Source organism: Rhea pennata, chromosome 2, assembly GCF_028389875.1.
Source record: "Rhea pennata isolate bPtePen1 chromosome 2, bPtePen1.pri, whole genome shotgun sequence".
NCBI classification, from domain to species: Eukaryota; Metazoa; Chordata; class Aves; order Rheiformes; family Rheidae; genus Rhea; species Rhea pennata.
The window spans coordinates 72,393,647-72,416,704 of NC_084664.1; the positions used below are offsets into that span (position 1 = coordinate 72,393,647).

Genomic DNA, 23,058 nt, shown 5'->3' on the forward strand with positions numbered 1-23,058 from the left:
CCATTCAATGGATTGATTCTTTTGGATGAAAAGAAAACCTACAGTAACATTCCTAAACATAGTATGAACTGCTTCAGCTCTGACTACATTGCTTTTTTTTTTTTTTTTTTTTAACAAATTCTCCTTTGAAATCAAACAGAAAGTAAATTATAAAAACATGAATATAATGTTAAAGAGTGTAAATTTGCTATTGGATCTGTTAATTTTTCCTAGACTTGGGTAAGAATTAATTGTGAGGGAGCAAAGCTGTTTCTGTTTTGTATTGAGATGAAGCCACAGTCCTTCTTAGACTTTTTTGAAACAGACAGCCACCCTGAAATATCTGTAGCTAAGCATTCACATATGAAGTGGAAATCTAGTTTCAAGACCATGATCTGAAATTAGCTGAGCAGATATTTTAATCTGATTCTGTATTCTACATATATGACATGAATACTGGTCTATGTGGATTTCTTTCACTTTCCTTCTTCTTTCAGCCTTGCCTATTTGTTTAAAAAAACAATAATTCTAGTCTACTGTCTTTCAAAGTCAAGAGGGAGCTCTGCTAGAGCTAAAAAAACCCCATTATCTTGCTTGCTGTGTTCCCTCAGTACCTTGATCACCACTTTTGAAAAAGACACAGATGCAGATAACATACAGTTGTCACATGGTTCCTGCTGAAAGTGCTGAGATTCCCTAGCAAGATGTTTATCAGTATAGTAGTATAGTATATGAGGTGTAGTAGAGAGCAAATCTGTCAGGACGTAATCATTATATATATATATATATTACTCTGTTATATTTTTAACTTTCATAAATATACCATTTTAAAATAGAGTGGTTTTTTGGTTATGCTGCCATATTATGATATATAATATTGTAAGAAATCAAAATGGATACACATATATGTATGATTGAGGATTATTAGGGGACTGGAGCATTTCTCACACCAGAAGAGGTAGAGAGAGCTGATACCATTTAGCCCTGAGAAAAGAAGGTTCAGGGGGTTCTTATCAATGTGTATAAATATCTGATGGTAGGGAGTAAAGAGGATGAGAAGGCTCTCATCTCAGTGGTGCTCAGTGACAGGACAAGAAACAATCGGCACAATCTGAAATACAGAAAATTTCTTTTAAACATCAGAAAAAAATGTTTTACTGCGAGGGTGGATGAACATTGCAAGTGGTTTCCCAGGGAGGTTGTGGAGTCTCCGTCATTGGAGACATTCAAAACCTGCCTAGACATGGTCCTAGGCAACCTGCTCTAGCTGACTCAAGCAGAGTTGAACTAGACAATCTCCAGATGTTCCTTCCAACCCCAACTATTCTGTGATTCTCTGATTCTTTATAGTCACTGAATGAAGTCCTGAGAGACCAGAGCTGCCTGTGGGCTAAATAGTAGCTGGCAAAGAGCCTGAAACACTGAAAAAAGAATGTTTCCTATTGATTGATTTGTGCTGCTTTCAGATAAGTAGAACTTTTGGCATTCTTCATAAATGAACAGGATCAGAGAAACATTTGACTTGAAAATTATTTTCTCCTCAACCAAAATAGATTATTGTATTTCACATTCTGGTTAACTGCTAGAAAAGATGAAGTATAAAGCAAGAAAGCTTGGACTTCGAAGTTACTTCCATCTGTGGTTTGCAAACATGTTCTTATAACGAACATCCACAATGTCCCGAGCATATCCAAACATGCAATCCTCATTTGGAAATACGCCAACTTACATCAATGGAAGAGTTGCCAAATAAGGCCTACTATTAGTACAGACAACAAAATTAATCTGTCAACACACTCCTTACTCTTAAATACCTCCTCTTGCTGTGAAAATTTTTGCCTATTAGGATCTGTCTGGATTTTGATATTGATACTGCACCATCAATTCAGTACAAATGTCAAGTTTTTGATATTTTTTTCTTTTACTTTGAATACAATGATTCAATGAATGATTCAAATGAATACAATGATTTAGAAAGATTTCTAAATCTTAAGTTAATTAGATTATCATCTTTTCTGATACTTTTAAATACCACGTATAAACTCCCTGAATGCACTTATTTCAAAAATGCCTGGGTTGTCTTGGCAATAGCTTGCTGCTTCCCTTTCCATTTCAGCTGCACTTACAATTTTCTGCTCCAGTTCTGATACACCAGCATACTCTCTTGCTGCCAGAAACAGAACTGAATCCTACCAGCTGCCTTTAAGGGACTAATGATTTCTCTAAATAGTGTAGCAGTCCAATTTAGGAAGAATATGTGGTCTATCTTGTAGCATTAAAAGTAGTTTGTTGGTAATGCTCATTAATAATCTCTTCACTGGGTTTGAGTTGTTAACAAAGAAACTATGGCCCATACTTTAAAAATGATGTTTAGTGAAATCAAGTGTTTTTTAGTATGCTACTAGTATGGAATTTTAACTAATGTTATGATTATATATCTTGAGGCTGTCCAGTTTTTTTAGAACAGATACAAGTTATGGATTCTCAATTCAACAACATGACATGGGTAAAATCCCTAACAAATATTAATAGTTCAAGATCTGGGAAACAAGTAGGATAACTGATATTCAATGAAATACATTCACAAGTGTTACAAAGACTTATGCACGAGAGTAGCCTAAACAGAATCAATAGGATGGTTCATGTACATTATGAGCATCTGTGCAATTTTTTCCTGCTATCTCATTAGTATCACAAAATGTAGACCAATGGGATATTGATAGTCAACCAGCTCAGGTGTGTTGAAATTACTCTTTCATATTATTCCCATACTTTCCTTACATACCCCTGCAAACTAACAAAGTATCTATGAATTATTTTAAAATCATTAATATTTATAAACATTCAATTTTAAAATAATATACCGACAATTCAAACTTCTCAAGGAATGTGGTATTTATTGCATAATTAAGCTAGTAAATGCAAATTTGAAAATAGCTTCTATTCTAAGTATTCACTTGCTGATGAATTAAAACCACCAAGTTATTCAGCACAATTAAAAAAAAAAAAAAAAAAAAAAAGAAAGATGACATACCATTTATTGAAAAGGCCCTGCTATAACAGGAATGCCATTGTTTCCCTTTCTGCTGGTCTCACACATTCTTTTTAATCTTGATTATTGGTCACCTTGCTAAAGACTTCTTATGGTAATGAAATTTGTTTTTTAGTGATGTAACCTAAGATTTCCGTTGCATTTTTTTCTTCCTATATAACTTAAAATTGCAGTTATAAGCATTGTAGGGTATTTTTTTCTGAATCCCACAATTATTGATTGTTCTAAGGAAACACATGTTCCTAGCTCTTGCTAGGTGGCAAATGCTCTTAAAAGATTTTGCAGGCTACAGATTTCTTCAAACCCTCAATCCTCCATACTTGCTTTATATCTCACCAGAACAGATAAAAAATATTCAAAAAATACTATTTCCAAATGTTGAAAAAGACAACGGTTTGCTTCAAAGATTAGCCCAATCTCTAACTACAAGTCAGTTTAAGACTTTCATAAGGGATGATTATCTCATATCTGCTTACTGTGAGATTGCTCATACCTTCTTCTAAAGACTCATGTGTTAACTACTGTTAGAACAGGATTCTAGATGGAGTAAGCTTCAGCCATAGAACTATGAAAAATATAAAAGTATGAAACAGCAATCTAATGGAGTGCAAGGAAAAAAGCCCTTATTACTGCTTATTTTAAGCTTATCTAGGAACTAATTTTGCCTGCTTTCTAACAGTAGCATTGACAGTTTTGAAGAGTATACAAACTCATTGATAAATCCATAATACAGTGTTAATTTGAAAAAGGTCCTATATTCTAAATCTTAGCTCCATGCAACCACCCAATGCTACCATTCCTAGCAATACGATTTTTTAAAACTGCACTTTCACTCCTACTAAAAGTTCTAGTGGAAACTTTATTTTTTCAGATATCCCTTTTGAAGTAAGTGCAAATTCAAAGTTGAATTTAACTGATGAGAGTTTTCACCTCCAAAAGCTGTCACACCAAAGTCAGTAGACTTTAGTCTCATATCCACATACCAGGAATATTTATTAAAAGAGAAGTCAAGGAAACAATGAATAAGAAGAAAAAAAAATCAGACTGATCAGTTGATAACAGAATAGTTAAAGCTTCTCCTGCAGTATCTCATCAGCACAGAAATCAAATCCCTAAATCTAACACAGGCAAGGCCTTAATGAAGGTATTTATTGCAGCTGGAGAACACTGAAATGTCTGACTGGCACCATAGTTACTTCTTCTCATGTCTCTCCCTCACAGTCTCCCTTTTTCTCATATCACTTGTTGTGGCCTCCTTCAACTTGCCATTTTCTCATTTCTTCTCACTCTTCAGATTTGTCCCAGACACGAGGCTATCAAATACCTCTGTATTCAGATCAGACTGTCTCTTTTTTTTCAGGGGGGGGGGGGGTGGAGGGTGGTGGCTGATTATACCAGTTGAAGGAGCAGTAGGAAGGACAAGAAAGACAATCTTCCAACTTTCAGTTCCAGTGCCCAGTCCCTCAGTAATCTCTAGCTATGGAAAGCAGCAACTTGGCACTTAAAGTCCTGCTCAGTCTTGATGCAGTTATCTCAAATAGTCCCGCTCAGTGCATTTGAAGACTTTAGAAATTTAGCTATTAGACTACAGGGACATTCTACAGAATGTATCCAAAAAGTAGTTTTCAGAAATTTATACTTCAGCCAAATTTAGACAAACTGTTACAGGGACTACAAAAGGCATTTCTGACTGTCCCATCCTATTTACATATCTGTCATTAAATTTCACTTTCTTGAGCCAGCCTGAGTCTTCTCAGCAAAACAATAGTAAGAATTATTCAATTCTGAAAAATGCATTTCTTCCCTAATCTCATTGTTTGGACGAAGCTATGTCATTTCTTCTGAAAGTTAAACAAATGAATCATTCTGAGACAAGTACCTGTCCAGGAGAACCACCTCAAAGTTTTGAAGCTCAACATACATACATGCAATTGAAAGCATGAGTCTTATAATGGAAGTCTTGGGTAACCTAAGGCGTATTCATTAGCATATCTCTTTCCTTGCCAATAAAGTCTCATACTAGCACTACAAAAGAGGAATCTTCCAGGACCAAAAATTGTTCTGTTGTTCTCTCCTACATTAGAAACACAGCTGCTAGAGTCATGGGAGGCTTGGGGAAGAAACTTCAGTGAAAAGATGGGAAGATGTCTTTCGACCCTGGGACACTGCCATCCTGGGAGAGGCTGCCTCCCTACGGCAAGGGCCATGCAAACTCTAGGCCGGGGCGGCTGTAGAGGGGACAAGCCCCAGTCCTCCCCCCCCAGCAGCTCCGAAGCTCGACGTAGAGCCCTATGTGGGCAGCATAGCGTAGCGAGCCGAATGCGGGACACTGGCGCCACGCACGCACCCAGCTCTCAGAGCAGGCGGACTCGGACGCCGCGGGCCGCAACGTGCTTACCCGCCGCGTGGGGGGAAGGGGAGGCCGGCAGGCTGCGCGCGCTCGGCTGCGCGGCGGGGAGAGCACAGAAAGTGGAGCTGTCGCTTTAAATCTCATCCCTCGTCCCAAGGGGCGTGGAAGGGGCCGTGAGGGTGGGCTGAATGCGCGCGCGCGGCATCTCCGTACGCCCCGGCAAGACAGCGGTGCCCTGGTTGGTGGGGGTGGGGCAGCGGGGGCACCGTTGGGGTTGCCGTGTGGGTAGCGGCCGGCGGGAGCAGAGTTGTTTTCGAAGGATTCGGGGGTTCTTGTTGGCTCCCCGCCATGGCCATGTCTCCGTGCAGTAGCAGCGGTGTTTCCTCGTCGTCCTCGTCGACTTTAGGCGCAGACGCGGGGCTGGAGATCCGCACGCGCTCCGTGGAACAGACGTTGGTTCCGTTGGTGTCGCAGGTAGAAATCCCGCATCGCCAAGCTTGTCCTTCCTCCCCTAACCGACGGTCAGGCTAGAGGGAGCGGTTCCCGTTGCCGGCGGAGGCATGGCACAGGCGGACCCGGTTCCCGTCTTCCCATCTGGATTCGGGCTTGGCCGCCGCAGAAGTTTGTGCATTCGGCTCTCGCCGCTGTATAGTTCCCTTGTTTCCAGCGGCTCAGGCGGAGGCAACTTCGCTTTGCTGCGCCCCCTCCCTCCCTTTCTTCTCAGCCAGCATTCTGGTGCCGAGGGTCCCGCTGGGGCTGGGTCCCGCCATCCGGCACGGCACGGGCGGCTCAGTGTGCGGCTGAGGGAAGCGGACGATGTCCCATCCCTTCCGGGCCTTGTGCGGGAATGCCGCTCCCGAGGCGAGCAGGCCCCGGAGGGCATCTGGGGGGAGGAGAAGCCCTCACACTTGTCCCCTGGTACAGCTCCTGGCGCCGAAGTTTCCCGCGAGGTTGCGGTGGCGTTGTGTAACGCCCGTGGCCAGCCTTTACGTTGCCATAGGTATATTTAAACCCAGGATGCTGCGGTTCAGAGGGCAGGAGTTCGGGCACAGAGTTACTTTGACTTACCCTCCTGTGCCTGAATGGTGAATTGAATTGATGTTTGAGCTACGCTGTTGGAACCAGTAACGCTGCTCTTGCAACAAAAGTACTTCACCTTCTGTGTTTCCTTGGCTTTTCACATCTCTTGCCTTCTGTTTTCCGGTTTGTAAATATTGTCTTTTTCATAATTTTTGATGCTGGTGAAAGCAGTTGATGTTCGGGAAGTTTGTCTCAACTTAGTTTTTTTCACTGTCAGGCCGCAATGTTTTTCATTGTGTTGTTGCATTGATGTGCAGCCTCATTACATCCAAAGATACTACTTGAATTTTAAAAAGTTAAATAATATGGAAGCTCTGCTTTTATGACCTCTTAATGTGTCCCACATAGTGCTAACTGGGCTTAAAAGCCTGTTTTTTTTTTTTTCTTCTGAAGTGGTTTTAAGTGATAAATATGTATGATTCTTTAAGTGGTAAATATATGCAAAACACTTCATTTTATTAGCTCCTAAGTTACGAAATTGGAGTTCAGTATACCTAATAAAATTATTCTGTTTGTGTACGTTATTTTGATTCATTATTTTTCAGTATTTTCTTCATAGTATGTTTGTGCATTTAAACACAGATTATAAAAGTTAACAGGTAGAAACCTATGTGTACATCTCTATAAAGTCTTTATAGGATGTGTGGTATCCACACAAAAATCATTAGCCCTCATGATGTAAAGTTTTTATACTAACATACCCCATCTGGAAGAAAACTTTTGTAAGCTTCATTTTGCATTTGTACAGCTAGGCATCAGAAAAGGTTTGCACCAGGGTAAACCTTAGGTTCTGTATTTACTCGTGCAGTTAGTTGTCCTCTGTTTAAAGAAATCTCCATCAGTTTAAAGAAGCCTATCTCCAGGATTCAACCACTTGCTTGAAGATGAAGTCAAAGTTCAATGAATTTTCCACTTCTGAAACAATTCAGCAAGGTAAAATATTGAGACTACTTTTAAGAACCTTAAAAACAAACAAAAACAATCACAGAGGGCAAACTTAATTACAAAAGTTTAAATTCTTACTTTTAACAGATACCTGTGAATAATTCTTATTTTTCTGGAATAAGAATGGTAGTCTGGATTCATTGTACATGTAACATGTCATGCATGATTTTTTGCTGACCCTATGTCACAAAACCTATACCTATGTCTTCCAGAAATGTTCCACATCTTTCACTTCAGCTGTGTACAGTACAAGGTGTCTGGGCATTTCTAAATACTCTGAGCTTACTCTTTTCCTGGTAAAGTGCTCCGAACTGCAGAGGAGCTTGTTCCCTTGAATGTGGAGTCCTGAGAGTTCCAGGCTAAGGTTGCTGATGATAGAATGCCCTACAGCTATCATCGGGCACATTTAGTAAACCACTGACTATACTGTTTTATGAATTTTTTTCTTTATTGTTTCTTGTAAATTGTTAAATAGAGGTCTCACTGTTAAATGTAGGTTTTCTGTGTATGGCTATTTTTGTAGAAATGGTGTCTATTACTATAGATTATTTAGCTTGTGATGATATGCTAATTTACATACACGAGCTGTGTATCTACAGTAATGTTTGGACTGTATTTTTCTTTGTGCAAAATACGCTTGCAAAGAGTTCTACCCTCCCCCCAAGTTAATTTCTGGCACCCTTTCGTTAAAGTAGAAAAACGCTTATGTTTATATGCTACTGAAAAAGAATACTTAGAGCATTGTTACTGCTTTTCACTACTTACTTTAAGCAAAAAGAAAACAATAGGCTGCTGTGTCCGTTAGACTCGCTTTCAATCTTCTTTGTTTAACTAAACCCATTTTTCTTTTTTTTTTTAGAAAAAGGCTATGTAGACTCTTAATAGGTGCACTGTTCAATGCATTGTATATTGACGTATATTATTGTAAATGTGTATTTGATAGCTTGCTGTTGTTCTGTAAATGTGTGGGTCTTTTTTTTTATTGCACTTTGCAACTTGTTTGTCTTATAAACAGAGATTACATAATATAAGATAATATTTGCTGCCAGGAGTGCCAGCAGGTTTCTGCCTTCCTAGCAGGAGAAATTATCCTTAGAATAATTGCTAGACATGTTTATTAACAAACTTCTAAAAAAGCTTTTTAAAAGCTTTTTAAGCTTTAAACCATTTATAAATCTGAGCTTGGTTTTCATTTTACATGAATTTATCTAGAGCTTAATGTGACCCTTTTATAATAGGGTGCATCAACTCACAAAACAGGACTGCAGATTCAAGCCACAGTATTCCATATTTACTAATACTTCTTTCTGTCTACGTAGCCATACTCTAAAGAGAGTCATTCAAAAGTATAGCACAAAGCATATGTGATGAAGTTTAAAAATACAATTTTAGGGGTCAAACTCACAATTCTTTCAGAAGAGGTAGAATTCTCATTTTCTGGATTGGTGCCTTTAATTCAGTGCTTCATGTGTAAATAGTACAGTTTTCTTTTAAAATCTAGACATCTCCTTTGTTCCTGCTACCATTTCCAGCCTAATCAATGTTAGTTTAGATTTATTTATGGAAAACTTTTGGCAACACACATTAGGAAGAGTGAACAAAGCAGTCAGTGCTTACTCCTTTAATAGCAAATGGTTAAAATAGTTGAGGAAAGACGAAGGGGAAATATCACTTTCTAGGATGTGGCTCCACCAGGGACTTCCTCCACTACCATTACATATTTGTTTGCTAGTCTAGCAGTGGTCGGGTTTCTTCATAGCTGTAGGAGCTGTTCTAAGGAACAATTATGAGAAATTGCAGAACAAACATTTGTAAAACTTCACAATACGGCACATGGAAGAAGTCCACTGAGATGGAACTCCGAACTGATATTTTACTATGTATGTTCTTTGGAAAACAAAGACAGTTTGCATAGCTGATGACAACCTGCGTTCCAGCATCCTGTGTGTAGAACTTGGAATTACATCTAGCTTCTCAACTATCAGAATGGTCATTTTGCTGTAGGGACTTTGGAAAATAAATGTGAGCAAAATATGTTGAGTAATGTGTAGGCAAACTTTCTTGTTATGAAAGATTCTGTCAGAGATTTTGGAATTGGTTTGACCAATGTAGTTAAAGCAAAAATATAAATAACTACAAAAAGAGTCTGATACCAGTGTTTCTGAAATTTGTTTCATAGGTCTAAGATCTGAATAAGTTAACAATGGTGTTACCTATTTCTTTCCTAAATGTATGTAAATCCTCACATTTGTTTTTGATAGCTGCTGAATGTTGGTTTGATGTTGGTAGCATCTTTACAGCTATAGTATCTTTACAACCAATTTGGTGAGATACATCCTGGTTAAGGGGATGATAAAGTGGGTAAAAAACTAACTGGATTATTGGGCTTAAAAACACTGAAAAGCGAGTGGTACCAAGTCCACCTGGTGGTTGGTTACCAGTGGCATCCCTCAGAGACTGATACAGGGCCAGTACTGTTTAACATCCTTATTAATGACCTGGACATTGAGTTTGCCTGTAGGTTTAGTAGGTGTATGGACAACAGCAAACTGGGGGAGTATCTACTATGCTGCAGGACAGGGCAGCTAGATGGAAGGGCCTAGACAGACTGGAAAAATGGTCTATTGGGAAGTTCACAAAGTTCAATGCAAGCAAGTGCAAAGTCCAGTGTCTCAGCCAGGATAGAACCATGTAGCAGCTGGGGGTCAAACACTGGGAGAGGCGCGCAGAGAAGTTGCCGAGCCTGCATTCTTGGAGATATTTAGAGCTCAACCAGGCAAGGCCCTGAGCATCATGCTTTAATTGGGCATGCTTTGAGCTGGAGACTGTATTAGATCTCCCTGGACATCCCTTTCTTAATCAAATCTGTGATTTCTTTTCATGATGGTATATATTGTAATAAAGGATCTGGCTGCTGAGGAAGAAAGATCAGCTATCATTTTATATGAGAAACTAAGATTCTCCTTTCCTGTGAGTATCAGTTTATCTGCATTGATTTTCATGTGGCGTTTTACTGTCTGGTCAATATTGCAAGATGCTTCTGCAATTCTGTAGTCAGGTCTTAGCTTTACCGTCCTGAATAACTCTGAATCACTGACAAATTTTTATTATTTTAATGCTTATCTCCTCTTCCTGTTAATGAGTATTTTGAATAATGCATGTCCTAGAACAGGTTTCTGTGAAACTCCATTGTTCATCCCCTTTCACTCTAATAAACTATTTACTTCTTCCCTTCCTCTTCCTACTTCTTCATCTTCCTTTGCCTCCTTCCCCTTAATTAGGTAAACATTCATGCAAAGGACCATCTTTGTTTTTTCGAGACCTGCTTTGTTTCCTTTAAAACTTTTGATTTGAACTTTGATTTCTAGTTTTCTTTCGAGAGAGTGCATACCATATAGTTGCAGAACTCTACAGAGAACTGCATGGTTTTGTGAGATAGAATTTCTCTTAAGAAACACCATGCTGAGTCTTTTCTAGTGAATCGTACTTACTTGGATGTCCACTAATATTCTTCGTTCTTGTACTTACTTGCCTTGTACAAATGTCAGGCCATCCTCCATACCTCAAGTATTAATCTAGCTTTCTCATGCAATCTCCTACTTAAAACTAATGTCAGTAGTTGCATCCTCGAGTTACTTGAAATCTTAAGAGAATACTGTCTAAGGTTCGCAAGTTGTTCTTTTTCATTTTATCTAATTGTTTTATGGCCTCTTCTATAGCTGATAGATTCCATGCAAATTCTGAGTCCACCACAAAAACAGATTCTACTATAGGGATCTTTCACTTTCTTCTGTAGTTCAGCATGAACATGAACTCTGCCCTATTTTCTTCCAAACGGATGGGGCAAAACTATGTTAGGTAGGTAGCTGAATATGATTTCAGGTTTACAGTGATGAAGAAATGAAGTGGACTGTAGGAACTGATAGGTTACTTTTCGTTGGTAGAACTGTTATTCTCTTTGGAATTGAACAGACTTACTCTGTTGAAAAGAGAGTCTTAACAAATATGTGTAAAATTATAGGCGTAGAGTTCAGTCTCCCACGTTTGCATGACATTTGTCTTTGAATTTTGTTTGCAGGTTAACACTGTGTTTTGGAAAGCTGTTCTATGGTCTTATTTGCCCTAGATGTTCTCAGATGCCTGGAAACTACTAGGTTGCTAACGTTGTACCTTATAGCAGTGGAACTCAGAATACTCACTTACATTCAGTTCTTCAATATACCTGTCAATGTGAACCTTAGTATGTCTCCTTACTGAAGGATATTTTTTTTCTGGATTTAGCAAAGGGGCCTCATAAGACTTATTTTTTGGGAATGTATGCATGTATGGCCAAAAAATTCCAAACCTATGTGAGAGGTTTATATATGATAGGAGTGACGTACACGTTTCTTTTAGTGTAAGTGCTCATTTCTTCTGACCTTGCTAGCTGCAAAGCTAGTAGTCTTGGGCTTTAATCAGTCGTGGATTTGTCTTAATGGCACTTTTTGCTAACAACTTGAAAACACAGTCATATGTTTAGAAGAGTACTGTTAGACTTCTCACTTGATATTGACAGCTTTTTATTCTTGAAATCCTAAAATAATTGGAGGGGAAAAAAAGTTTCCCTATTTTGATTTCATGCACCCTTCCTCCATGTCTTGCATACACTGTGATGCTTGAATGTCTGTAGTCATAGCAGTGTGTTAACTACAGGCTCATTTACTTTGAACTTTGTGCAAATACCTTCTTTTTCGTTTCTTAACAGACTAAATAGCACTAAATAGTCTCTAATACGTGCTCTTCTCTTTCTCTGGCTAGCGTTCTTAAAACTAATAAATATATGCAGTCTTATTCCTTTCCTGAACTTCAGTATTCAGTCCAAGCTCTTATCCCTTTCAATACTTGCATTTCCTGTCCAGTAGACAAATTGAGAGATCTGTTCTAGCAAGTCTCTTGCATGTTTTGTTTGACATTTTTTGGTACCTGTAGGTCTTTCCTTCACCACCTCCAAGTTTTCTTAAGTTGTTAGCTGCTCTTGTTCTTGTATGATGCCAAGGTTGGGGCTCAGCTCCTCATCCTCACCTCTCAACTCTTTGGAGGATGGGAAAATTCCTTCTTGAAAGAAGTAGGATAATCTATGTTTACCTTAAACTCCTTGCTTTCTGCTGTGCACCTGAGAAGAATGTAAAGAGGGCTTCTCTTTTAAAATGCTTCATGAGTGCCAGTCTTTGTCCGTCAATATCTTTAAAAATTCTGGCAACTCATGTATCAACTCTTTAGGAAGCTGCTTTTCCCCCTTTCCAGTATTTTCTTCTGTGTAGATTAGTTTGTTGGCCATTTTGGAATTGAGACTCAACACTACTGTTAAGTAGTAAACCCATGAATTGCACAGAGGCTTGTGTTGTAACTTGTAGCGAGTGAAGCAAACTTCCTGTTAAACTTTTGAGTGCACATCCTGTACTGCAGATAAACTGTGCCATGGATGCAGAGTCATACATGTTAACTCCACAGCTGCACCTGCAAGCGCATGATCTGCTGCCTTTGTACGGAGTTGCACCTCATTACTTTCAACTAGTGAATAACTTGTTGACTCTTCATCACCCTCTGATTCCATGGGTGTTGTGGATTAAGTTATAAGCTTGTTTTCTGTGTTATGAAACCCTTGCTCCATACAAATGTACTTTCTCTGGGAAACTAGGCTTGCAGAAGTTCAGCTGTTATTCAGAGGACAAGCCTGTACTGGGTACTCTGTCCCTTAACGAACCTGCTTCTTTTTCTTTGATTTATGCAGGAATGTTAACCATCTGAATTTGTCATATAACAGATGCAGGTTATGTGATTCTGTCAGTCACTGTACTTTCTCTACTTCATCTCCGGGTTGGTGTAGTTGTAGCTTGCTTTTTAATAAGGCTATTTTTTTTTATTGGCAGCTATTTAATCTTTGAAGCTAGATTGTTACGGGATACCGAAGGGGCAATGGATAATGCTATTTACATTGTGTTTTTTAAGGTATGTTGGAGAGCGCAAGAGTACTTCAGTTAAAATATTTTAATCATATAAATGAAATAATTTCCTAATACTGGATATCATTAATGATATCCTACTTTATGAGAAGTTACATTTGAATATTTTCTCACATGAGCCATGAAACAGTTGTAATCTTAGTTTTTTTCTGTTACCCCTTGGATGATGAAAAAGACTTTAAGTTAAGTTTATCTTTTAGGTATGATGCACAATACCTTTTTCTGATACAATAAATGAGCCAAAGTAACATGTCAAATAGCTGAAGTAAGCTATTTTGTTTTGATTTAGGTGAAAATCAGTTGCTCTTTTTTCATGGAATCTCACATTTCAAAATATTTCTATGTGATCTAATTCAGTGGCTTTTCTACAGATGAAACAAATTTTTATAGTTCCTGGACAGTAAGCACTTTCTGTGAGCATGAAATTGCAGTGCCTTAGAGTGATCCTGTATGAAAAGGGGTGGACTGGCTTTCTTACTATTCAGCACTGTTAGCAGATGGTTTTAGACAGATTAGGTGCTAAATACCCCAAAGCCCAAAGGATGAATTGATGATTGCAGACAACTCTGATTATAGCCTTTTTTTTTTTTTAAAAAAAAACCTGCTGCATAGTAATATGAACCTGTTACTTTCTACACAGATTTATTTTGCTTTCATGAATTCATGCATAAAGCATAACCCTTACTGGATGGAGCCTTATGCAATCATTGTTGCTCTTCAAGTTGTACTGTGATTGGTTAATAGCCTTGTTCAAAACTATGGGGTTACTAAGTAATGACAGAATTTGGTCTCAGCTCATAACTTCTAATTTATTCTAACAAATAGCAAACAGGGTGATTTCTTATTTTAAACATAAAGTGAATTATCAAGTGGTAAGGTAACTCTGAACACAAAGTTACAGAAGTCATATCTAAGCAAATGCTGAGGTCCATTCACATATATATGAAAAAAAAAGTCACTTCTGTCTTTGAGCAACATTTGGTATTGACTTTTTGATTAAGCAGAATGAATGTAACAATGTGTGTGCTAAACACACACAAATTATGTATTTTTCAAGAGTAAAGGATCTAGTAGCTTAATGTGGTAAACCCTGTGGTTTTTATTTGCAGATGTCAAAATTATTTAGAAAGCTAATATTGGCCAAATTTGCAAATGCTTGAAATGCAGAAGATAGACCAGTGTATGGAATAATCCTTTTTGTTATCAAAGGTTCCACATTGCAATTGCATTTAAATATTCTTAAATCTTACAACTGAATGAGTATTTGTTGATCTTGATCATGTCAAGGAAGCAATCAAAAGAATGCACAGCATCTTGAACAGAGGTGAATAAGAGAATAGTTCCTGAATCGTATGCATTTTTTTTTAAAACTCCTCTAGGTGGATAATAGTTTCATTTGCATAGCCTTTTCCAGAGTACATTTTACTTCTCTATTAATTCCTAGGTAAGTAAGTGCTTTTCAAAAAGAAATATGAGGTGTTAGTCAGAACTTTAGTATGTAAAAATGCTACTAAGGAAGCCTTCTCTAAAAAAAAGGCTCAGAACTTTCCTGTCTGCAACATCCAGGGCAAGACAATGTTAGTAGCTGATATTCATATAAGTGAAACTGCCTGTTGTATCCGTACTAGGTGATACTTGATGGGAATGGTCCATGTTGTAACTTTTTTAATCTGTACCACCTGCTACTTGGTGAGAATAGTCTAGTGCTGTAACTTTTTAGTGGCTAGAACAATACCGCTGTGTTAAGCGGGATACAAAAAGTAACTAACAAGGTCTTGGAAATCTGTGAGAAAGAACAGCGGTTAGTTACATATACATATCACCATGAGAAGCAGTCAACATGAAGGTCAGAAGCTGAAGAGTAATGAAATAGCGACCCCCAAAGTGAAATGTGGCCCCTGAAATAAGTTTGCACGCATGCGCAGTATCATAGCTGAGTTACGCAACCGGGGCGGAGTTGGGCTGGACTCCCTGCACTTGTTGGCCCTAGGTGCCGGGACTCCCGCCTACCGCAAGTAATCATAAATGCCGGAGTTTTCCGAAGGAGGGAGAGGCTGCTACACAACAGAGGACCATGTTGCCTCCTCGGGGACGCCCGAAAAGATTGTGCCTGCCGACTCTCCCTCTCACCATGCAGATGATCGGGACAAGCATTGAGGTGGTCCTTCTCGAGATTACCATCGGGTCGGTCTGTTTGTAAGTATCTACTAATAAACTGCTTGCTACTGAAGAGTGTTTGTGCGTGTGTGTGTGACAGAGTTTGTGCTGACTTGCCAAACCGGATGTTTGGCCCCTGGGAATCTAACTAGAACACCTGTTGATGGAGGAAACTTATTCCACATCTTCAAGAGCCAATTCTGAATTCGGTTGAAAGAGCTCTCAGGCAATATCAGTACTTTATTCCTGTTACATTCTTTATTACAGTATGTGAATTCTTAGTTCCACAAAAGATGCTCTTGCAGAACAAAAGAAGCTCAGAGCTGGCTGTGAATAATGTAAGCATCCACAGGCATTGTTTGCACGAGTAGTAAAAGTAGGTGTCAAAAGTTAGGTATCGAAACAAAGGCAAGTTAGGCAGGAAAGCCACAATAATCATTCAGTAAATTATTTCTGAGACTTGCATCTCTCTGCTGAAAACACGTCTGCGTCTGTTTCAAGCATATTTGAAGGAATACATTTGAAACAACAAACTTCCTTCTATGTTTGTTTTCTTAAACTTGTTCAAGCACAGGATCTCTAGGTGCAGAATAAAGACAGGTAATAGCTTTGATTTTGAAATATACCTGTTCTGGTAAGAATTTAGTGAACTGGAGGGCAGTGGAAGAGGAGGAAAATGCTCTTTTGTTGGCTTGTACATCCCTAAAACAGATTATAGCTCATGTTCGCTTGTTTAGTTGGTAGTCTTGCACTTCAGCAAGGCTTAAAGACAGTAGTTAGAGGCTTGTTCACAATGAAAAGTACATTAAGTATCTTTTTATTTCTGGATGTGTTTTAGGATAAATACATATTTTTTGATGTTCAGTGTACTTGTTGATGCACATATGTAACCAGAGTTGTGATGAGAAGTCTACATGACAATTCTGCTTGTTGGATGTTATGGAGTTGGATGACATCCAACTGTTATGGAGTTGGATGACAAAGGCTAGCTGCAACTTCTGTGTTCTCTCCGTGTATGCTTGTATTCTGTAGTAGGTGTGGGTGTTGGGATAGTGTATGCTGCTGTCTGGCTACATGAGGGTGTGAGGACCTGTGTCTGCATGTCTTCAAATAATACCTAAGACCTAGTGAGATACAATAATTAAAGTGCAATATTAGAAGTAATTCCCCTCCAACTCAATATGAACTACTAAAAGTGTGAGTGGTTTGGGAAAGGCTGCTTGTTTTGACCGAATGTGCTACATATGATACCAAATGCAGCAGAATTTGCTTTGTAGCAGGCTTCTGTTGTAGGTTTTATAGCTTCTTGTCTCATATGCAGTGCTACTGCGTTTTCTTAGCGAAGGCTTTCCATTTTTGTTACTGCTTTATTTTGTAATGGTAGAAAATTTCTTTCTGAAATTGCTTCTTATAACATAGAAAGGAGAAAATACACAAAACAGAAGAGGAACAAGTACTACAGGATTATAACTAGTCTTCATTGTACAGAGAAAATATTTTGGAATATTTCCTGTAATAGGAAGAGAAAAATGATTATGTTGAGGCAGTAACCAATGTAGTTCTTGCAAATCTAAATCATCCTATGTGCAGCTTGGGGAGTTACCCAGGGAGGTATTTGTAGAGTGCCTTCCAGCATAACTTCTGTTTTTGTGGGAGTGGTTGTGAGATAGCTAGGTTTCCTTTGATCGTATATATATTAGTCTATAAATACTCCCTGAAACTAAATCATGGAAGGATCATTTAATTCTGTTATGCAAGACTTGATTACACTGATAATAAAGAGACGTTAGAATATTTTTAGCTAAGCATGCTGTCACAATGCTTCCTGTGAATGAAGCATACAACTTAAATATCAGTACCTTAAGGCTTTCAAAAGGCTTTGAAAACAGTTGTTTGAGAACTGCCACAATGAACTCGATTCTGTAAATATAAAGTGCATCTTGCGCTTTGTTTAAGGCTATATGATAGTTTTGGTAAAAGAGGAAAAAAAATTTTTTTAAGGCTGCTTATAACAAATGACAAAAGATGTAGCTGACAATTTATTGAGAGACAGCATACTCTTTAAACCAAGTATCTAGAAGCTCCGATAAGTATTCCATGGGAATAGCATAAGAGCCCTATTCAACAAAATATAAGTACCTTCAAAAGACTGCTTCCTTTCTAGCACTTGGCTGGTAAATCCTAAAGAAAACAACATACACTGTATTTCTTCTGTGCAAAAGCACTTTCAGATAGTCTTTTTGCTTGTTAATGCCTGCCCAAACAGCACAAATACTAGTGACTAAGTAATGGGACATCTGAAGACCACAAATTAAGTATTTGAGAGTGTTAAGTTTGAAGTAGAACTTAGATGATGTTCTTGGAGTCATTAGAGTCTCTACTTCTAGGAAATCTGGAAGAAACACAACTGTGATAATTCTGATGTGGTAGTAACTGGATGGTAGCTGCTAGTCACAGCAGTGTGGAGGAAAAAGCAGTTCTTTGTAATCTGAAATAGCCTTAAACACCAAAGGGTTTCACTAATTTGATTTCTGATAGGCTCTTAGTGTATCTATGGAGGAAGACTGTTGACCAGGGAGACAATTCCTTGTTAACTTTCTTGTGCCTTTTTGCTTTTTCTCCATTTAACTTATCCAATTTTATACTTTTGCATTAAATGTTGTTGAAACATCAGGCTTAAGTAAGTTTTGCTTATTCTTTAGTTTAGAAATCTAGCTTATTGACTCTGTAATGGTGGTTGCTTTATTTGTATCCCAAAGTAAATTGTGTTTTTTGCTTCCCCTTCCCTTCTCAACTGCCCCATCACTGCTTAGTGATTTTTTTTTTTTTTTTTTTTTTTTAACACCAGTATTTGACCTGGTCTAAAAGTCTTTCCAGTTATTATTAGCATTACAGTTTCCATCAGTTTGTCACATAATATACAAGTGAAATTACTCTCCTTACACAGTTCATTATCTTGTTTATTAGTCCTTTAACTTTGTTAATGAAAATTTTAAATCTTAATTAAAAAATATGAAATTGCAATTGCTACTGATGTGAATTATGGTATTAAAGTAAATTTTTTTCCAATGGATTGTTCCTCAGCTTTTTCATAGCTTTATTTTAAATGGAGGGTATTTGTGAGTATATTCTGTCATTTTTAACACTTCTTGATAGAAAGAAAATGGTATTTCTCCGGATTACATGTTCTTGATGTTTACACTGCTGTATTCTGCAGGTGGCAAGTTATGAGAAAGCCCATCTATTTCTGAAGAGCTTTCCTCATTCTGGTGGCATTGTGTTTTACATTTGGCATACGTCTAACTCCTCCTTTTTTAGAACCAGAGACAGCCTTTTCTCCTGCAGCTGATGTTTATTTCATGTCATTCTCTACATCTTTCTTTCATCCTGATTGACCTACTTCTATTTGAGGGCTGTTTGCTAGCTACATTTTTATAACTAACCTCTTATACAAATTTTATTCTGTTAGCACAGGTATATTCACCACATCTGATGACATAGTGTTGATCACATTTTAAATAGATACTACATAAAGTTTGTTTTTTCAGAGAAGTCAAAGTGGGTTGCCAGTTTGAAAGTTTTTTTTTTTAAGCACTAAAACAAAGTTAATCAAGAAGTTTGAAACATATCAGAACACAATGTAGCTCAACAAAGTTTCTTCCATTCCAATGTTAAGATAGTTACTGTAGTGGCTCTAATTTATCTAAAACAAAAAGAAAGGATATTGCACAGCTAACAGTTCATTATTGCAGAAGGTAGTTGCAAATCCTTAGCTACTGTCTGTAGATCATAAGTTTCCAAGCTCAGATTAATCTGCAAATCAGATTTCTTAATTGGCTGGCGCTTTTGGTGGTATCTGCCAAGACAGTTGCTGCTTTTTGCTCTATCTAATGGGGCAAGAATTAAAGGGGGGGTGTCTTTTCCTGAAATCATGGAGACTGCTCATCACTATGAAGAGAAGGCTGAAGAAGTGGTAGAATTTTAAACTTCACCCAAATCTCTCTTATAAGTAGTTCTGAAAATGTTTACACTTCAATAAAGTAATTTAAATTGTGACATCCTAGTAGTTTTCATTTACATGCCTCTACAGTAGCATTTGGAATTAAAATGCACTTAGTGATATATAGTGAGTCATTATGGATGGATTTATTTCATTCTGCATTGTTAGTTTCATATGTATTTTTTCAGTGTTATGCTGAACATGTTCAAACATGTTCATATTTTATTAACCATGTCATACAAACATATAATACCTTATTACTGTAAAATGCTGTATGAGACAAACTTGCAGTTTGTGCATCCGGTTTGTGTTTTAGTTGTCTGCGGCCAAGTTACTCTATATTTTTGAAAAAACAGTAACTGAAAGAATGTAAAATTACTCCTTTCTTTGTTTAGTATTGAGTTAAGCTGTCTGCTTAAAAATCAGTTGTGAAAACATAACTTTGTGACTCTTGTTCTAACTGATCTTCAACGCAGAGCAGTTTGGGCTGTTGCCCTCTGTAATTTAAATTACTGCCCTTCCCATGACTCTTCAGGAACTGTCTGGCTAGGATTGTTAGATAAACTGTTGTCAGCTATTTGTTTGTTTGTTTGTTTATACTTGGAGGGCATACAGTGCAAGAACTCGAGAGAACTACAGCTGTTTTTTAACCAGGTGTCAATTTGATATTATTAACTTGAATTTCCACTGAAGTCATGATAACTGTGGAGTTTTTTGTTTGTTTTAATTCAGTTGAGCAATATTATTCCTATTGTTGAGTGAATGTGAAGGTGTTGAGATGTTTGCTTAGTTTACTCTTCAGTAGAACCCTGTTAAACTTGTATTTTTGGTGGATGGGCATCAAGAGTTCATAGGCTTTTGGGAGGAAGGTTGGTGAACTGGGAACTTCTTACAGGGACAGATTCATTGAATAAACCCCAGAAAATAGCCTTCCTTTAGAGTTTATTGCTTGCATACAAGTCAGAGATAAGAGGGCATATTTAAGAAGGCAGTGGGCAGAAGATACATTTGTGCAGTAATGTGTTGTACTAGGACAAAAGGTTCTTCTATTCCCTTAGCAATCCTTGGGAAGGGGAACACTTTCTATCTGGAAAGCCCTTTGCTTTTCTTCTGGCTTCTTTACTTTTGTCAAAAGTGCTGTGGGGTTTTGTTTGTTTTTTAGTGCAAAGTGCACCATAAAGTATTGATACTTTCACTGCAAAGGGGTTAACACTGCTAGTTTGACCAAGCCAGCTCTGTGACTTGTAAAGCATTCAAAAATACTGCAAATTTTGCCAAGAAATACAACTCATAAGTTGATACAGCAGATGAAAGCTTTGGGCATTGATCAAATGATGAAGTAGAACAGTTCTTCCTTCTGTTTCCTTGTTTCTGATGTGAACGTTACAGATGCAGCTTTTATACTCTTGCTATACCATAGGCTGGACTGGTAGGCGAATGCAGGAGTGAATGGTGTGGGATAAATCAACTGTGATTAAACTGAGGTGTTTAAACATGTCAGCAAAGTGATACATGTAATTGAGATTCCTTCAGTGGAGACATTTGAGCCCCTAGCGATGTGGTACTGATGAGTAGCCTTACAATGTGGTTCTGCAAATGTTTTAAAATGCACTGTTGCTTGAAAGGAGTGTTTCTGCCCATCTTTCTCCAGTCTGTACCCTTTCCCTTTTGCCACCAAAACTATTCATATAGCTATGCAATGAACTGGACTGGAAAACTGATTAGAGGTAAAGCTAAACTAACGAACACCACCTTCTCCATAATTCAGTTTTAGCCTACATCAGATAAATTTATTGCAAATATGAGAGGGGGAGAAGGACAGGCATGACTACTTGTTCTGGCAACAATGGCTTATTTGATGGTTTAGGATGTTTGAAACTGCAGTGTTGAACTCATGTCCTGCATCTCAGAAGACTGGTGTTGCACCAAAAATATGAAGCTCCTATATTGTTTTTTAATACAATTTGTGGTTAGTTAATTCTGACTAACTGAAATCCTGCACACTGTTCTCATGTTTCTTGTTTGTCTGAGTTGAAAAGCTACTTCTGCAAGCCTACCTTTCTCTTCGGGTGGGAGGGGTTCTCTTTTTGTTCATTTCCTCATATTTAGTGTTCTGGTCAAATCATCTCTTGTAGGCTGTATGAGCCAGAAGGTGATCTCTGGTCAGTGTGATCCAAGAAGTAGGACCACATAGTGCAAGAATGCCTAGAGGCTACCGTAGCCTTTAGAATAAGAATGCCCTCACAAACTATCTTACTAACTTGCATCAAAACAACAACCTCTTTTAAATTCCAGAAAATTCACAAGTAATTCAGGAAGTTTAAATTATGAGTACAATGGCATTTTAATGGGAGAGTGAACAGAATAGAAAATTTAAGATAGTTTCTAAAAGGTGAGTGGTTCTTCTTTTTGTTTAAAGACTGTGTTATTCCTCATTCCTTCTTAGTCCATCTTATTCAGTTGGATAAAACATCTTTTACAAAGATTTCTTTCATTAATAATGGTTAGTCCGAGCTGATGAGTGTGTGTAGTTACCTGGCTGCACAAAAACTTTGCAAGTTTTCTAATGCTGGCAAACCTAAAATGGTGGTGATATGCCAACTAGTAGACTCCAGCTTTTACTGGGTCCATCTTAATGTGAAATCCTGCTGAGACTTAGGACAATTTATTTTAATATTGTAATTGAGAAGGAAAAATCTCTGAATTATTAAGAAGTTAAATGAGCTGAGATCACAGCAGATGAACAATGATGAGCACTCTTTGTTTTTTTCTCTCTATGGAAGAACTTAAATGATGCTTCATGATTCAACACTAAGTTTTATTAGTAAAATGTACTAAAAATCTATTATTGTGTTCAATTCTCTTCTTGCCTTTAATATTAAATTGAAATGTTGCACATGGTTCTAATAACTAACTCTTACTTATTTACAGATAACTACTCTTATTAATCATAAGGATAAACCAAAGCGTTCAGACAAGACTCTACAAGCAATTCAGCGAGTGGGACAAGCAGTTAATCTGGCAGTTGCAAGATTTGTTACTGTAGGTGAAGCCATAGCCAACGAAAACCATGAATTGAAAGAGGAAATGAGTGTTGCTTGTATTGAGGCAAAGAGAGCAGGTATGTTGTTATTCAATAAACTTGTAACCTCTTGTGTTTGTTCCACTTCTGTGGCATATTCTCAGTATATTTAGTGTCAGGAATAATGTAAGAAATTTAATTGGCAGTGTAATTGTTTGACCCTCTTGTGCTGGCTCGTTTGAGGCTTGAATTGTTACCTTATCTTGTCACTTAAATTTCTGTCATTTTACGAGGAGGAGATTGAGTTGTGTGGTAGCCTTTAGGTGATCTTTTGCCACAGGAATTACCTAACTGCTGTTTATTCTATGATGCTACTATACATAAAGAGCAAAATTTTGAGAAGTTTTTGAAAAGTTTAGAACTTACTGTTATCAAGTTAGAAGTGGAGTTTTTAAAGTAATTTTGGTGTTA

The 23,058-nt window shown here is 37.8% G+C and overlaps 2 protein-coding genes across 6 annotated transcripts in view; one reads left to right on the forward strand and one right to left on the reverse strand.

Moving 5' to 3' along the window:
- ELP2 (elongator acetyltransferase complex subunit 2) overlaps positions 1-6,243 on the reverse strand; it is an 87,020-nt gene extending 80,777 nt beyond the window's left edge. For both annotated transcript variants that reach the window (XM_062569701.1, XM_062569699.1), the window contains exon 1: positions 5,430-6,243. The gene's annotated coding sequence lies outside the window, so the exon portion shown is untranslated. The remainder of the gene's footprint in view (positions 1-5,429) is intronic.
- CTNNAL1 (catenin alpha like 1) overlaps positions 1-23,058 on the forward strand; it is a 79,381-nt gene that overhangs the window by 13,675 nt on the left and 42,648 nt on the right. For 3 of the 4 annotated variants that reach the window (XM_062569706.1, XM_062569703.1, XM_062569705.1), the window contains exons 1-2: positions 5,565-5,855; positions 22,497-22,686. In XM_062569706.1, the coding sequence (XP_062425690.1) occupies positions 5,730-5,855; positions 22,497-22,686 (316 nt within the window). In that variant the 5' untranslated portion in view covers positions 5,565-5,729. Of the gene's footprint in view, positions 1-5,564; positions 5,856-22,496; positions 22,687-23,058 lie in introns of those variants that run through there. The other variant, XM_062569707.1, reaches the window with a different exon arrangement.